Source organism: Lissotriton helveticus, chromosome 1_1 (assembly GCF_964261635.1).
Source record: "Lissotriton helveticus chromosome 1_1, aLisHel1.1, whole genome shotgun sequence".
Classification (NCBI taxonomy): Eukaryota; Metazoa; Chordata; class Amphibia; order Caudata; family Salamandridae; genus Lissotriton; species Lissotriton helveticus.
The window spans coordinates 910,236,784-910,254,300 of NC_136057.1; the positions used below are offsets into that span (position 1 = coordinate 910,236,784).

The 17,517-nt window shown below is 43.9% G+C and overlaps 1 protein-coding gene across 2 annotated transcripts in view; it reads left to right on the top strand.

Annotated features, from left to right (window-relative positions):
- Positions 1 to 17,517, top strand: part of XPOT (exportin for tRNA) — a 538,373-nt gene that overhangs the window by 499,478 nt on the left and 21,378 nt on the right. For both annotated transcript variants that reach the window (XM_078676087.1, XM_078676095.1), the window contains exon 24: positions 8,305 to 8,361. In XM_078676087.1, the coding sequence (XP_078532213.1) occupies positions 8,305 to 8,361 (57 nt within the window). The remainder of the gene's footprint in view (positions 1 to 8,304; positions 8,362 to 17,517) is intronic.

The following is a 17,517-nucleotide window of genomic DNA, read 5'->3' on the forward strand; positions in this document are numbered from 1 at the left end:
ATTTAGATACACTTACATGGGCATCACTTTCTGTATTCTATCATACTACTCCATCTAACCCTACTATGGCAAAACAATCTAAGGATGGAGCCGATGCCCATGCGCACTAGCACCCAAGGGAGGAGTCATCAGTCTCGTGACTACAAAAGACTTCTCCAAGAGAAAAACAAGTGCAATCATCCGAGCCCAACACCAGATGGCGATCTATTCATAAATGTACCACTCTGCAGCCCTCTATGCCAAGAACAGATGCATACTGGTAAGTAGCATATTCCATATATCTGCTCTTTGTGTAGACTCTGATCATGATCATGTGACTATTGTGAGGTGTACCTGGTATATAATGTTATAATATTCCAAAATCTGTTGCTTACTGATATTATATCACGTACTGTAGATCATGGTAGGCATTAACACGTATATTAGTTATTGCAAATGAATATGGTATCCATGTACATGACTGTCGATAGCACTACTGTATATGGTTAATGGATTATAGTAGTAACTGAGACATGTACAACAAATTTGGTTTATTTAATTCAACATTCATGACTAATAAGGATGGACAATAACACTGTCTGTCCCTATTGACACAATATGATCAACAACATGAACCACCCACAAAGCAGCCTCCTTACAAGAAATCCTGTCCTAGTAGGTGGTGTTTTTCCTTGTATACGAAATATTGACGGTCCACATTGACCAAACAAGTTGACCTTAGCCATCGAATCAATAACTATATTAGATTTTTTTGCCCCCTCTAATACACCAGAGTGATCCAAGATACGAACAAGCCCCGATGACAACACCGTGTCACTCGATACTATGTACAACTGTAATAATTCTTGAAATAAATCCTCTTCCCCGTACTTTTCCATGGAAAACGATTTGATTCCACCATCCGATTCGTCTCTATCATGAGCCTATTTTTGAGTTCTTGGTGGCTGATAAGTTTACATTCTAGCTGCAAAATATCACTCCTGCAGGCGACCATGTGATCGCAACACAGGACACGCCTCCCCACGTTCAGAATCGTTACCTGATCCCACAACCTGGAAGACAAGGTCACGAGTGCGCGGGTTGCTATCGAGTACCTCGCTTCATCCCTGTCATGCCGATTGTGAAAATAGATAGACGGCTGAGCTTCTAACCCTAGTCAGTACCATCCTGATCGCAAAGGGTACTTCTGGTATTTACCCTTGATCCTCAAACAGCCCTGTTAACCCAGATACGTATTCCTCCCCAGATATCCCTTACACCTCCACGACGAGCTGTTCGAAAATGGAAATTGATGGAAGTTGGGTGATATTCCGATACTCGCAGACCTAGCTGCTATCTGTATGATGTGATCTCTTGAACATCCTGTTATTACTTCATAGGCATTACGATCAACTGGGGGTTGTCTCCCTTAGGAGAAATTACTATATTCCCTCGCTAGAGCTGAACAGAAAATTGACTAGCAAAATTGCTAGTCACCGTGTTCCAACAATTATGTCCGGCGTTTGGTCAAATTATAATACCATCCCCCCTCCCTCTCTTAGGTTATCCAAGACTTGCCATATGAGAAGAATTGATCCAACATGGTTCTGTACTTACCACCAGGAGCTCAGGTGCTCCATGGGTAAGCCTTACCAGTTTTCCAATAGTAGCCCCTGCCACATATCTGACAACACTATTATTAATTAATTTCTAATTCGATGCCTTTTTGAAGTCCCCAGGATACTCTTGTCCTGTAGTGACTATCCCATTGCAAGTAGGATCAAGATGTCATCGGCAGCACCTAAGGATAGGTGAATAAAGCACCATAGCACAATTTGGTCCTTTGTCTGGAATACTAAAATAGAACCACATAGACATCCTAAGACATACCAATAACCTGTTGTTTGATTTTAAATCACTGTATGCCCTTTTAAATATATTGTTGGTTATGGTCCACTATTTTCCTCTTTTTTTTTTAAACCTACTACTCACTGTTTTTTGTACATTGTATTTAAAATGTATATGTGTCTATGATATGTACTATCTAATGAATAAATGTATTACCCATTTCGGATGAATTGAGTATAAACTACTATATCCCTTCGGCTAATTTCTTCTCAAAACAAATAACCACAATTTCTTATTGTAATTGATTTATAGCAAATAGATTCTGCCTTATTGTTAATCTTTAACCTTTTTTTTAAATCTATGACTAAACCAACGCAGAGTAAAAACTTGTGTTAATAAAGATTACTCTTGAAAATGAGTTCCATGTGAACTATTGTTGCTAGTTAATAGTCAGTACCCTTTTCGCATGGACGTATGGGTCGCTCTTGTTCCTTTGAAATATGTCATGGTTTTGGGCTTGTGCCCTCAATGACTGTCATCGGATCATTATTGTAGACTATCGACCAACCCCACTAAAGAACTCCAAAGACTGATTAGACAAATTACCCAGGAGGCATATGACACTGGCTTTCTCAGTAAACATGAACTCAACTTCCTCGATGTAACCAACCCCAGTACACCGGTAATCTATACCCTGCCCAAGATTCATAAAAGACTGGATTCCCCACCTGGAAGACCGATTGTATCCGGTTGTGGGTCAGTATTGGAGCCGTTAAGTCATTACGTAAACTTTTTTCTTAAAGACTTTGTGGCTGGCACTTGTTGCTTCATTCAAGACAGTATGTTTATGATTAATTTAATTGAAAATCACCCTTTTGACCCCACAAAAGAGACTCTATGTACTCTGGACGTAGAGTCTCTTTATACTAACATCCCCCAGAGAGAGTCACTCTTGGTCATGGAAAGTATATTGAACAGCAGGACCCGTCCTCATACGGTGCCAACTCTATTTATCATCCAGCTACTGGAAATCTGCCTGACACAAAACTTCTTTGTGTTTGACACCCAATACTACCAACAAATGAGGGGGACCTCTATGGGTGCCATTTTCGCACCTACCCTGGCTATCCTCTATATAGACTGGTTGGAGTGTAACACCATACTCCCCGTGACCAACCGCTTCCATCAAGGAATCTCAACGTGGAAACGTTATATAGACAATATTTTCCTCATTTGGGAAGGCCCTGTGGAATCTCTCAATTCTTTTTTACACCGGCTCAATATTAACTGTAGTGGCCTTACCTTTACCCTCACTCACAGTAAAATCAGCATACCATTCCTCGACCTCTGTATCCAACACAAAGAAGGACTACTGTTCACCTCCCTTTTTCGTAAACCTACCGTAAGGAATACTCTACTCAGTTACAAGAGTTACCATCCTGGAGCACTCAGAGACAGCCTACCATACTCCCAATTTCTTAGACTAAGAAGGAATTGTTTTCAGAAAGCTGACTACTTTGATGAAGCACATACTTTATCAACTAAACTGCAACAAAGAGGCTACCCTCGACGTCTGGTCAAAAATGCAATGAAAAGAGCTTGGTATTGCCCTCGTGAAACACTGCTAGAACCAAAGCCCAAAAAGTCTACTGAAAAACTTGTATGTGTTACAACATTCTCCACAATTTCAAATAAAATCCGCAAATCCATTAAAAAGAATTGGCACATCCTTAACTCTGGAACACTTGATCTAGAAGTACCCATGTTTGCCTTAAAAAAAAAAGCAAAAGTCTGAAGGATCAACTTGTTAGGGCAGCCCTGCCCTTAAACGTGACCGTAAACACCACTCTGAATTATCATTGGTCTCTACCACCGGTAAGGGGTCACCATAAATGTGGTTCTTGTGTTGTCTGTGAATTTTGTATTGATGGGAAAGAATTTATCTTTGAAAATGTAAAAAATGAGCGTAAGACCTTCACGAACTGTAACAGCTGCAATGTCATCTACGCCATTATGTGTCCCTGCAACAAGATCTATGTGGGACAAACAACACAAAAGATAAAACTACGGATTTCCCAGCACCGGAGCAGGATCCGATCTAAGACAGCGAATGCTCCCCTTGTTGAACATTTCACTGACAAAGGACATAATGAAAATGATGTCCGCTGGACTGTGATTAACCAAGTAATCCTCCCCCCGAGAGGTGGTGATCTCACTAAACTACTGAATAGAGAAGAACTGAAATGGATCCTGAAAACGGACAGTCTGAACTCCGGACTGAATCTTCAGGAAGACTGGACAAATCTGGTCTGAGTGATGTCTTCAACTTACTTCCACAACCAGACTTGCTGTATCCATTTTAAACAACTTGGTACTGGTTGCTTCTGGGTGCCAGAATGCTTTGATTACTCTTTTGGTTTAGTTACTGTATTCTAATTGTTTACTTTCTCTCTTTTTAATCTTTTTAATCTTTTCACATCTCACCGTCCTCTTCACTACTCACACCCCCGTCACCTTCTCACCTAGCCGGCACCTCCATGTCAGTTCCCCTTCCCCAGTCTGATCGTCACCATACGAGCCGACTAGTTCCAATATGGCCTCCGCAATTCCAACCCTTTCCCAACCCATTACGAGGAATCCTTTATTTCCATGCCCTCTTCCCGGACCAATCAGATTGCCTTTATCATTATAAGTAAGCAACAGTGCTTTCAGCCAGCGATCGCACTGCCGAGCGGGACCTGATACTGACTAAACCGGTAAGCTCTGTACAACTTCCTCCCTTTATGCCTTTATGGCCAGCCCGTGGGTTAACAGCCCGTAACCTCCATCCCTCCCTTCCCTCCCAGGTACTCCCAGCACCCTATGCGATTGGACTCCCGACGCTACGCGGTGGTTCCCGGTATTGGTAAGCTCCTTGTTCACCATCTTGTTCCTCTCCATGCACTTATTAGACTTGCTCGCCATACCCTGATCACCTTCCCCTCTATTTCCTATAGGTGACCACTTGAACGCCTTATGCCTACCCCCTAGCCATGGATTTGAAATGGTAAGCCCGTTTTCCCCACTGCGCCGTTCTATTTTTTCACTCTCCCTTCACTCGGCGTCCGTGAAGCTGTAGTAGTCTTCTGTGCCCACTCTCGGCATGATTATCACGGCCATTCCGCGCCATGACTCCCGTAAACTACACTACCACGAGAGTCTTGTTTATTCTGTTATGGTCACGTTCACTGCAGCTCCTCGCTCACAGGGCACTGTATTTACTCACTGGATTCCCAAACAACCTTCAATTCTCTACCCTGGTAGCTTCCCAACCAAGGGAACTACTAGTAGTCACTAAGTCTACAGGCACATCTTTTAATCTACCCTATGGGTACATGTCGTTCTATCCATTGCCGTACTCGCACTATGTCGCTACAACCTTAAGTAACCTTAAGTTACTTTGAAATAATCAGCCCGACCGAATAATTGGCTGAAGTCCAACTGCAATCAATTTCACTTCTGTTTTTAGCCCAACCGTTAAGGATTGACTTGCCTGCTTTGTTTTTACTCCACACCACTCCTCCACCCATCACCACGTTGTGAGTCAATGTCCACAAATGTTGATTTTTTATATATCTCCCTATATTTCTTACCTCCCCACATTCTCCTTTAGGTTTTAGAGGCTTGAAATTAATTAGGCACTTACCAAATGTCCTGATGATGATCCCTTTGATTTAAAAGTGGGATTGAAACGCCGTCTACCAGTTTATGTGCCTTATACCTTGTTTATATCATGTACTATGTTGATGTAAACGTGCATCTTGAAATTCTTGTTCTAACTGCGATTTTGAGAACACTTAAGCTTTTTGCCTAAAAGCCCTTTCCTGTTCACTTTGAGTGTACTAAGGTGTATGTGCTTAATTGGGGTACAGGCTTGTGCCCCACAACGTGAAATTGTCGAAGGAAATTCTCTGTGTATTCCTGCTTAAGTAAATGCATTTAGACCTTTGTCCGGCTGGACAAGTCACTTAATACAGAATCGACTGTGTCTGTATTCATCTTTACGTTTGATTCTTTGATGCATGGTACCATTGTTGTTTCTAAAAAAAACTCAATGACTGTCTGCCTTTCTGAGCCGTATCACATATTCAGAGCAAGAATTACAAATTTAAATCAACTTTAACTTACACCAAGTTAGCCTAGTAAACCTGGGTAATATTAATCTATTACCGTCTTTGTGATTTTGCCTTTAAGAGAACGATTTCCTGGAGCTCCACCAGACAGTTTTTGAAGCTCCTATCATTTATTGTTAATAACTGTCTAAGGTTTGATCTAAAGGCAGGAAATATACTTTTAGACCAGGAAAAAATAAGAACAATTCATGATAGTGAATTCAGCCCTGTTCTTGCGTTAGTTATAAGAGACTAACTTTGTTATATCTTTAAACACTACCTTAGTTCCCCCATTTCCAAGCCATCAAAGGTTTGTCATGATGGTTAATGTTGAAGTTGAGCAGGAAGGAACAGCACTACCAGTGCATTCCTTTTATCCTGCTGATCTAAAGCCTAAATACTAAAGAATAGCAGGGGGATACATGTGCGTCCTTCTTCTTTTTTGACTAATTTGAGCTTTGATGCACTAGTTGTTGCCCTCTAACAGTGGTTCTATGTTAACCAGTCTTAAGCTTTTCTGTTTTCCAGTTCGAATTCCTGATTAATATTGGCTGTTATAAACAAGGACATAAGTATTGCTCCCCCCAGATTTTTAATATTATTTTACCAGTTAGGAATGTCTTTACTTTGGACCAGACAAGTAGAGGTGAGTGCCAGACCTTTCAGGGCAGTGGGATCCATTAATGAGGAGCATAATGATTCAGTTTGTAGATCTCTTGGTAGAGTGGTTGAGTGCTTAGGCCAGGCTGAAAGATTGTGACTGTGTCAGCTGTTCCAATGATCGGTACAAGGGTAGTAGACCAAGAGGCTGCATGCTCTTTTTGCAGCATCTGCTAGGATGTTGAATAGCCCTCTAGCTGAGGTACACCTGTGTGCCCAAGAGGAATTAAAAAAATGTGGTGAATTATTTCCGTATCCCTGGCCGTATTTGGTAAAGATGTAGACTACAATGTTTGTACTCAATAGAACTTCATGAGTTCTAGCCTTGGCAGTGAGATGTAAAAATCTACCCGCGTCATGGCATACACTTGAGGCTAATGGCCTAGACTTTTCATTACATGTTCTAAGAAGTAAGTACGTTTATTAATTGTTCTCAGCATAAGCCTTAAAATATAAATGGTACGAACAGTAAAATCACTACAATACCTTTTTTTTTTTTTTAAAGATTGTATATTCACTAGACAATACAATCAAATACACAAACTATAAAATCAATGCAAATTAATCTGGTAACCAAATACCAAAGAAGTTGAAATAGAGTTAAATACTAACTTCCACAGCCCTGTCTACTCAGTCATAGACTACAAATGCTGTTTGACCAGTTTGATAATGTACACAATACAATAGAACTGTTGTTCATCAGCTCTAAAAGATATTGAACGAGCTAGGATTAACCTGATTTACTCTTATTCTGAAGTCTACCAATCACAATCCAAGCGGTCCAGATATACATAGAGACTGCACGATAAGTCACAGGCTGATTCGTCCTATAACACCTGACTAGGGCATCTGCCTCATTCGATATTTTAAGCATCGCATAAGAGGACAAGCTTTTTCATATGGGCAATCAAAGTTTTTGGAATTAAATAAAATGCATGATGGATTCTTTATCTCCCCTGGCACATTTGCATAATTCATCATTACACTTGCCATTTTTCCATCTGGCTGTATAAGTTTAGTGAATGTATACAAAGAGGAAACTTAACAAATAACATATCTCAGAGAAAATATCATCTAGGTCGAATTCAAAACCAACATGGTCTTTGTTTAAGAAGTTCATGTACTGCAGTAAATGTGAACCTACATCATTCAAAAACACTAAAGAGCTAATACGCATCCTTGGTGCACATCTGTGCTCATTGGGAAATACTCTGTATTTTCCTCCTTAGGCTTATGGTGTACCCGAACTGTCTTGTCTGTGTAAGCTTTGCAGAGCTATTAACCAATACTGGCCCAGTCCCTGATGGTCTAACGCTAGCCAAAAATAATTCTCTATGTACCAAATCAAATTCCGACTTGAGATCAGTAAACATTAAATAAAGGTACTCCCATTTGCCTTACAGATTTTGTGCAAATTAAATATAGGCGTACGGACTGATCAGTCATCCCTTTGCGCCCTCCTAAAACCTGCTGGTTTAAAAGTGAAGGGTGACAGTAAGATGGTGGGGTTTGGAGGTATTGAACTGCTCAAAAACTTGAGTTTTTCAGATTAGCATGGGAGAGTCTCGCTTATTTCAGGTTAGTGTCCCAAAAGTAAATCATAAATGGAATGAATTTAAAATGTAAATGGTATGATTGAGTTGTGTGCCTTTCTTCTGTATTGCAGGAGTTCTGTCAAGTACTTCAACATCCAGATGTTAAAATGTTTAAAAATTACCTAAAGGTAAGGCATTTTTACTGATCTACTTACTACAAGAGGATATGGAATTATATGTATTCCTACCTGGGATTCACGATGAAATTAAGCATATTAACATGAAAAAAGAATGGTTTGTCTGTAGTCAAGGATACATAGGCACTGGTAAGAGAGACAAGCAATATGAACAGTTTATGTCAAGCTATGGCTGGTTATTTTGGAAGTGGTAAACCCAATGAGCCTTGAGGTTGAATGGGATACTCCTTGAGCTTCAGCAAACATGTTTTTAAAGTGAGCACCTCTGTAAATGTACAATGTATATGACTTTTATATTTTACAGTTTTAGCCCATGCAAAACAATACTAAAGAAGGGCTTAACAACGTAAGTTCTGGAATGAATAACAAAATAAAAAACTCAATACATTTTGTTCAAATAAAGATAATAAACAGGATAACAAATGTCCTCAAATCAAAGCTTTTCACTTAATTCCTCTTCTAAAACATTTGTCTTATGCCAAGTTGAGGTGTTGCTTGTAACTTACAAATAGCTACATTCCGAGAAATGGGAAACGATGTGGGGGGCCTGGCAAGTCTATAGGAGGTACTGGCAGACATGAAGCAGTTGACACTCAACACTGGATTGGGGAGGGAAACTGCGCATAAAGTCTGATGGGCCCTAAAAGAGCCACTATTGATTATGATCCCGGTCATGTTTGGCTGCCATCACTTCCTAACTGCTATGTATGCAGCAAGCTGTTTGTTATGTCTTGATAAGCTGTATGATGAGCATGGGTCAATAAAAAGAGTTAAAAATAAATTTAAAAAATGGCTAAATTGATATTAAGCAACATTGACAAATGTTGCTTACGTCATTGTTCCTTATATTTCCTCAACAATTATATTATAAATTCAGTGTGATCACATTATATTTGCCCAAGAATTGGAACTTTCATAGATTCCTATAGCTTGTATCATTCCCCGTCGTCAGAATGGGAGTCTCGGTAACAAAATAACATAGCAGTAGGTACAAAAGAGAAAGAACTAGGCCTCATTCCCTTTTGTAGCATGTCCACCTCTTTTTGCAAAAGAGACCAAAACCAAGCAACAGCCAATCAGAATAGCCTCACCCTATAGAACCTTCCTGAGAGAACCTCAGAGCCTCAGATTATCTACCGCTCGTTGTGCTAAGGGAGTCTCCTTTGAGCTCTGCTCCCTTCAACTCTATTTGAGGATTTTCCAGCATTTTTCCTTCAGAATTGTTAGGTGTTTTATCTAGTAATGTCTGACAAGGAGAAGAAAGCACTTTTCAAGGCTTGTTCCACCTGTGGCAAGAAAAGGCTGTATGTGGAGGACAGGCATAAGGACTGCATTTATTACCTGTACCCTGATCATAAGGCTGCGGACTGCAAGATCTGCCGCACCTTCTCTACGAAAACCCTCCGGGACGTGAAGGTCGCCTCCTCACTTGGCTCCAGAAATTGAAGTCAAGAAAAGAAACTGTCAAGTGACAGTGAGAATTCTTCATCTGCAACCTCATCCAGAAAGTCAGTCAAAAGGGGTAGGGCTTCCCCTTCACCTTCTTCAGAGCGTCCAGTTAAGGCCTCAAAAAAGACCCCCTGGGAGTGTCAGAGCCGGAGTCCTAGCAAATCTCCTCGCCACGGTGTAAAGGAGAGGGAAGGACTATCTACAGCTACGGCTAAGGCGTTTAAGAAGCCCTCTTCTCTGTCATCTGAGAAAGGTTCCAAGTCGTCGACGACTCTGCAGAAGACTCCGTCTACGAAGGCTTTTAAATCGCAGGTGAGGAAAGTTACACCGTCAACGGGCTCGTCGACGGTGCAGTCAGCGGCGACGGGAGAGTCGACGACGGTTACAGCGACGTCGACGAGGATGTCGACGAAGGTATTGGCGATGACGACGACGGTGGTGAAGACGGTGTCGTCTACGAGCGCAACGACGACGCTGATGACGGCAGGAGCGTCGACGGTCTCGTCGACGGCAGTGTTGACGACGCTCATCGCGTCGTCGACGATTTAACCATCGACAGTAGATCTTCCAACGACGTCCTCGTAGACAAGCTTTTCTCTGGCAACACCATCGCCGATGGAACCGTCTATGACGTCTTCGTCGACAGAGAGGATTACAATTTCCTTGAAAAGGATAACACCGGATATGACATCTCGAAGGAGGGTTACCCCCTTGCTTCCCGCACTGTTGCTTGAGGAAGAAGAGGATTCTGATAGGGATGATCAGGACTCTTTTGGCTATGCACATAGTCCTTCTCAGTTGTTGGTGAAATGTCAAGAGACTGATTCTGAGGGCGAGTACCTTCATGAATGCTCTTACCAGCAGTCTTATCAACGTCAAGAGAGCTCAGGCCAGGAGATGGTTTCAGTTCCTTCTTCCCTCTTGGCAGATCTTCATGGCATGTTGCAAGATTATAGGGCCAGGTTTTCTCAGGCTCCTCCTCCTGTTGCCTCTGTCCCGGCAGTACAGGCTGTATCTGCTCCAGCGGCTTCAATAACGGTTTCTCCGGAAGTGCAATCCCAGGTGCTTTCTCGGCCACAGACACCTGTTCCAAGTATACCTCCAGTGATCCAGGAGGTTCAGGATGATTCCTCGGACGAGGATCAGGATGATGACAACAGGCCTAACCAAGGTCTGGAATGGTATGATTATGTGATCCCGGACCCAGCGTCACCTAGTCCGGACCCAGTGGACTCTCCCCCGGCAGATATTGAGGGATTTCACAAGTTGATGGAGAGAGCCTCTAGTAGGTTCAAGCTTCCTATGCCTTCTGTGCAAACGGGGTGCTTCCTCTATGATTTTAAAGAGCCCTATAGGAAGGTAATCTGGTCAATACCCATCGTCAGGTATGTCTGGGATGAGGGTTTAAAGGCGATGAAAAACCCAGCTACGGTAATTCCAGTTTTGCCACGCCTGGGAAAGTACAAGGCCCCTGAGGATGGTCCGGCGTCTTTGACTGGGCAGCCGAAACCGGATTCAGTAATATCACAGGCAGCACAGAGGAAGTCACGTAATCCTTCGGCACCCCTGACAACTCCTGATAAAGAGGGCAGGCACCTTGATAATGCGGGGAAGAGATACTCCTCTATGGCAAGTCTTCTGGTGCGAGCTGCTAATGCGTTGGCGATCCTTGGCAGATATGATCGCCAAATGTGGTGCGATCTGTCACCATATTTGGACCAACTTCCCCAGGAGTCCAAGGTGGAGGCCAACAACTGGAAACAGATAACATCAGACCGTTGGGTACTCAACATCATTCAAGAGGACCATACCCTGGAGTTTATTCAAATTCCACCTTCCAAGCCCCCTGCTGCCATGCCTTCGAAACATCTGCGTCTCTTGCCGCTCGAAGTTCATCAGATGCTCCTCAAGGGAGCTGTAGAGCTGGTTCCTTTTTCTCAAAAAGACGAAGGATTCTATTCCAGGTTCTTCCTGGTAAAGAAGACGCTGGAGAAGTGGCGCCCCATTTTAGATCTCAGGGAGCTAAACACCTATCTCATTTCTCAATCCTTTAGGATGGTTTCGCTCCAGGATATCTTACGTCTCTTCAATCCGGGAGATTTCATGGCTACTCTCGATCTTGAAGATGCGTATTTTCACATACCCATTCATCCAGCCCACAGGAGGTTTCTTCGATTCACAGTAGCCAAGAGCCACTTCCAATTCAGAGTTTTACCCTTCAGACTTGCCCCGAGGGTCTTTACCAAGGTGCTGGCAACGGTGGCAGCTTTCCTAAGGGAACACCATTTTCAGGTCTTCCCATACCTGGACGACTGGTTGCTGAAGGCCCCGTCCAGGGGGGCTGCGGAGGAAACGGTCAAGGCATGTACGAACCTATTCAGGAATCTGGGTCTCACTCTCAACAGGGAAAAGTCGTCTCTCTTCCCTTCCAGAACAGCACATTTCCTGGGAGCTACCTTGGACACGACTCTCAGCAAGGCCTTTCCATCCTTCGATGCCGGAAAAGCTGAATCCATGGATCATTTGTTCAGAAAAAGAAAGTGTCTTTCAGTACGCCGTTACAAATCCCTTCTAGGAGTGATTTCTTTATGCATTCCTCTGATACCCCACTGCAGATTGCGGATTCGATCTCTTCAGAAGCAACTAGACAGGCAATGGCAACAAGTTCACAGCTCATTCGACAACAAGGTGGTGATTACTGCGGCAATGAGAAGGGCAGCCTTGTGGTGGACGAAGGAAGAAAACTTATCCCAAGGTCTATCCTTCGTAAACAATCCAGCTCCTCAAGTGGTAACGACAGATGCCTTGCTGGAGGGCTGGGGTGCGGTGCTTCACAATTTACATGTCAGCGGGCATTGGTTGCCCCAGCACTGTCATTTTCACATCAACCTCCTGGAGCTCAGAGCGATGCGGCTGGGGATGCAGGCATTTCTTCCACGATTGCAAGGGTCGGCGGTTCTCGTCCGCACGGATAACATCACGGCTATGGACTATATAAACAAGGGGGTACCAGATATCTTCCGTTATCTCAGGAGGCCCAATAAATTTGGGAGTGGGCAATCCTACACGGACTATCAATACAAGCAGAACATCTGCCAGGAGTACTAAACGAAAAGGCAGACAGACTCAGCAGGCTGTCGTCAGTCAGCCACGAATGGGAACTGAACCAGACGGTTTTGGAGGAGATTTTCCATCGATGGGGCAAACCCTCAATAGATCTCTTTGCCACCCCGATGAACAGAAAATGGCAGTTTTACGCAAGCAGGTTACACCATCGAGGGTCGCTGGGGTATGCGCTTTCGATAGCTTGGTCAAGAGCATTTGTGTACACCTTTCCCCCCCATTCCTTTGATTCCAAGGCTTCTCAAGAAGATCAAGGCGGAACCGTGCAAGATGATCCTAATAGCTCCTGCTTGGCTGAGGCAATTCTGGTTCACGGAGCTGCACCTTTTTTCTCTGGCTCCTCCACTTCCTTTGCGGATGATTCCGAATCTTCTCATGTCCCAAGGTCAGATTTGGCATCCGGATCCTCGTTCCTTACACATGACAGCATGGCTCCTGAGCAGCGAGAGTTCCTAAACCTTCACCTCTCAGATGAGATAAGAGAGGTTCTTTCTCAAGCTAGAGCCCCTTCCACTAACAAGACTTACCGTCTGGAATGGAAAAGATTTTGCATCTGGTGCCGGAAGAAGGGTGTTGACCCTTACTCTTCTCAGCCTCATCGGGTTCTTCCTTATCTCCTGTCCTTGGCTAAGGCAGGATTGGCTCATTCATCCATAAAAGTCACTTAGCAGCTCATTGGATCCAATGCCAGAAATCTGCCAAGTCTGTTCCTCCGCACACCTTGGCTGCTGCATTTTCCAAACCCCTTTAATGGGCCCTCGCACCATCGGGGGAACTGGTTGGCGGCAGGATCAGGCACCACATGCTCCATTGGCAAGCCTTAACTTTAAACAAAGGTGTGCTCCAAATTGTTCAGTGGGGTTATGCCCTTCCATTCACTGAAACCACACCACCTTCCTCAGATTGGCTGACGGAGGACTATCTCTCTCTATGCTGTGTCAGGTCAGGTGCATGCGCTTTTGGCCCTCAAGAGAGTGCAGACATCAGAAGTAGGTTGTGGTTGCTAGTCCCGCTTTTTCCTAGTGCAGAAGAAGGATACTAGACCTGTGCCCTCTAAGCCACTTCCGGAAAAAGGAGGAATTAAAGATGCCTTGCTCAGTTCCTGTCTGCCCTGGATCCTGGGGACTGGATGATAGCTCTGGAGGTGCAGGACACATATTTCCACATCTCCATCCTGGAGACCCACAGACATTACCTGTAGTTCACGGTGAGCCACAAGCATTTACAGTTTGCTTTGATCCTCCTTGGCCTTTGTCTTTGGGTGTTCACTAAAGTGATGGTGGTGGTTGCAGCCCATCTCTAGAGGTCAGGGGGTCCCATTCTTCTGCCTCGACAACTGGCTGTTGCAGGCAGATTTGCCCCAGGTAGTTGTTGTCCACTTCCAGACTCCTCTTTTCCCCACCCAGCACTCACAGTGGAGACAGATGCGTCACTCCTGGGTTGAGGCGGCATCTGGGAGAGGTGGAGATCAGAGACTCTGGGCTCCGACATAGGCCCTGCTCCTAATAGTTTGTTGGAGTTGAGGGCGATTCGCTTGGCATCGAAAGTCTGCCTTCCATCCATTGAAGGGAGGCTGGTCCTGGTGTTCACAAACACTACTACAGTCATGTGGTACTGCAACAAACAGGGCAGGTAAGGTCGTGGACCCTGTGCCAGGAGGCCCTGCATATCTGGACATGGCTGGAATCTCAGGACATTTTCCTGGTCATACAACACCTCGCTGGATCTCCGAATTTCGGGAGGATGTAATCATTCATTGGTGCCATGTGGATCACAAATCACATCTTCATCGGAGGTGGTGCAAGTTATTTTCTGCGACTGGGAAAAAGCTTGGTTAGATCTGTTCACCACCGAGACTGTGCAATGTCAGCACTTCTGCTTGTTGAAGAGTCCAAGTCGGAGCTCGTTTCGAAGACACATTTTCTCTTGAGTGGGACTTAAGACTACTGTACGGCTTTCTGCTGATACCACTCCTTCCCTGAATTCTGAAGAAGATCAGGACAGACCGGGTCTAAGTCATCCTTGTGGCTCCGGATTGGACATGAAGATTATGGTATCACAAACATGAGCATCGGTCCTCTGATCAGTCCCCTTTGGAAGGATCTCCTGTCACAGCAACAGGGCAGGGTCCTGCACCCGAACCTGCACACTCTCTGCCTTCATGCATGGAGATTGAGCTGCAGCAGTCAAAAGTCTATTATATCGCTTCCGAAGTGCATGAGATCTTCTTGGCAGCCACACGTCCATCAACAAAACTGTGTTCTCCTGTTGTTGGGACAAGTTTGTAGCTTGGTGCACTGAAATGCAAGTTGATCAGCCTTCCTGTTCAAGTAACCAGTTTTCTGAAAGGTCTTTAACAACTGTTTCATTCCAACCTTTCCTTATGCCCCAATGGGACCTTAATTTTATTTTAACCTACCTAGTGTGTTCACCCTTTGAACCCATGCCTAGCTGCTCTCAAGGACTTCTGATGATCAAGGCAGTCTTCTTGGTGGCCAGCAATTTGACCAGGAGGGTTAGGGAGCTGCAAGGGCTTTCTGTTTAATCTCTGTACACCAGCTACTTCCAAGACAAACTGCTTCTCCTTACCTCTTTTCTGTTCTGAGACCTTCCCACATCGCCAAAGCATCACGCTACTAACTTTCGCTCTGCCTCACCCCTCCAGGGAGGAGGAGAGACTCCATCACCTGGACCCAAAAACAATATTGTAAGTCTAGAACAATCGCACCAAAGAACACTGGGTGGGCCAACAGCTCTTTGTAGGGTTCACTGGAGCGAATAAGGGGAAAGCAGTGCAGAATGTGACCCATCTCCAGATGGATTGTGCTCTGCATTAAGATTTGCTATGCATTGGCCAAAAAGCAGCCCCCTGAATGCTTGCGAGCTCATTCCACCAGAGCCAAAGCTGCAACCACTACGTTCGCTTGCAGAGTCCCTGCATCGGACGTCTGTCAGGCTGCGACATGGGCATCCTTGACCACATTTACCAAACACTACTTCCTTAACAGTTAGGTCCGTTCGGTCCTCCAGGACGTTTTTGTCTGAGCCAGTTCCCAGACCCTACTCTAGGGTGGTATTGCTTTGGTACCCATTCTAACGTAGGGAATCTTTAGCTAGAAGTTTCTATCAGACAAACAAGTTAACTTACCTTCAGTAATGCCTTATCTAGTAGGTACTCTATCCAGCTACAGATTCCTTACCGACCCTTCCATCCTCCATGTTCTGCAAACTGGCTACTTTTCCTAAAAAGGTCCTTGCAGGCTCTCAGTATCTGGTCAGTCAGCCTTCTGATGTGACTCTGTGCTTCTGGTGTGGAAATAGTCATGTATATAAACTTATGTCAGAGAGCCGGGGTGGTGCCTATACAGGTATTGCACACATCACTTCCTGGTGCATACAATGCCTATGATGCTAATACGAAGCCAAATTGAACCGCCTTCCATCACGCAGAGGTACTTAAGATAGTAGGGATTCAGTCTGACAATTGAGGAATATTCTAAGGTAAGGAATCTGCGGCTAGATAGTCTCTACCAGATAAGGCATTACTGAAAATAAGTAACTTGTTCTTCAAGGTATCAGAAATTTTCTTCTACCGCTAGCTAAATGATGGACTGCTAAAGGAACACTTTCAGCACAGGCAGGTGCAGATTTAAACAAGATCTCCAAAACCATGTGTGAAGAGAGCCTCCACATAAGCTACAATGTTCGCTTTAGTGCAAAAATCAAAAGCCTAAATGAAACCATGGAAATGCCATAAAGAATAATTGCAATGCATGAGAGACATTGCTGATCACTATTCTGCATGCCTAAGAAGCCTATTTATCTGGACCCTGAGATGCCACTGAGTAGGCTTGAGGGGTGAGCACTCTTTCTTGCATAATAAGGCAGTGTTTTAGTAGATACTTTTCTCTGCATAACAATCAATGTTACCTTGTCAACCAACTGCATCATATGAGTCTGTCGAAATCAGAGGCGGCATGCTTATCTTTGCTTCAACCCTAAACACCGTACCTTGGGGCTCCGTCAGACTTTTAAAACCTTTGAGGCCATACAATCTTCGTGATGAGATAAATTTCCCAAATTCTAATAATGGAAACATGTCTCAATTTGATGTATCAGATGAGAAAGTGACGAGCTGCCATGATTTTAAAGAGCCTTCCGGAAAGAACAAAGGTTTGCGTCAGTCGCTTATTCCTTATGTAGTTTTACAGTTTCACAATCTTCATGGTCTAGGTGAGAAATGCTTTTAGCTTTACAATCCCAGAGTCTTTTAATTAGCTATATTAATGAAGAAAACTTGCAAGTATTCCTGCGCCATTCCCATTCTGGATAAAGTTTGGGCCCGATATCCTGAACATGGCTGCCATCTGATGTAGTGACTAAGCCAGAACAATAATATAAGACACTGAATACTGCTCAACTATTCTTTTTATTCTTTTAATTGTAATCCGATATCGGTGGCTGCAGCAGCTAGAAAGCACTGCTCCGCTGCTTGTTCAGCTACCTCAATCTCCCCAGGTTGAGAGGGGGGAAACTAGATGCCTTTTATAAAAAAAATTATACCAAAGTGTTCAT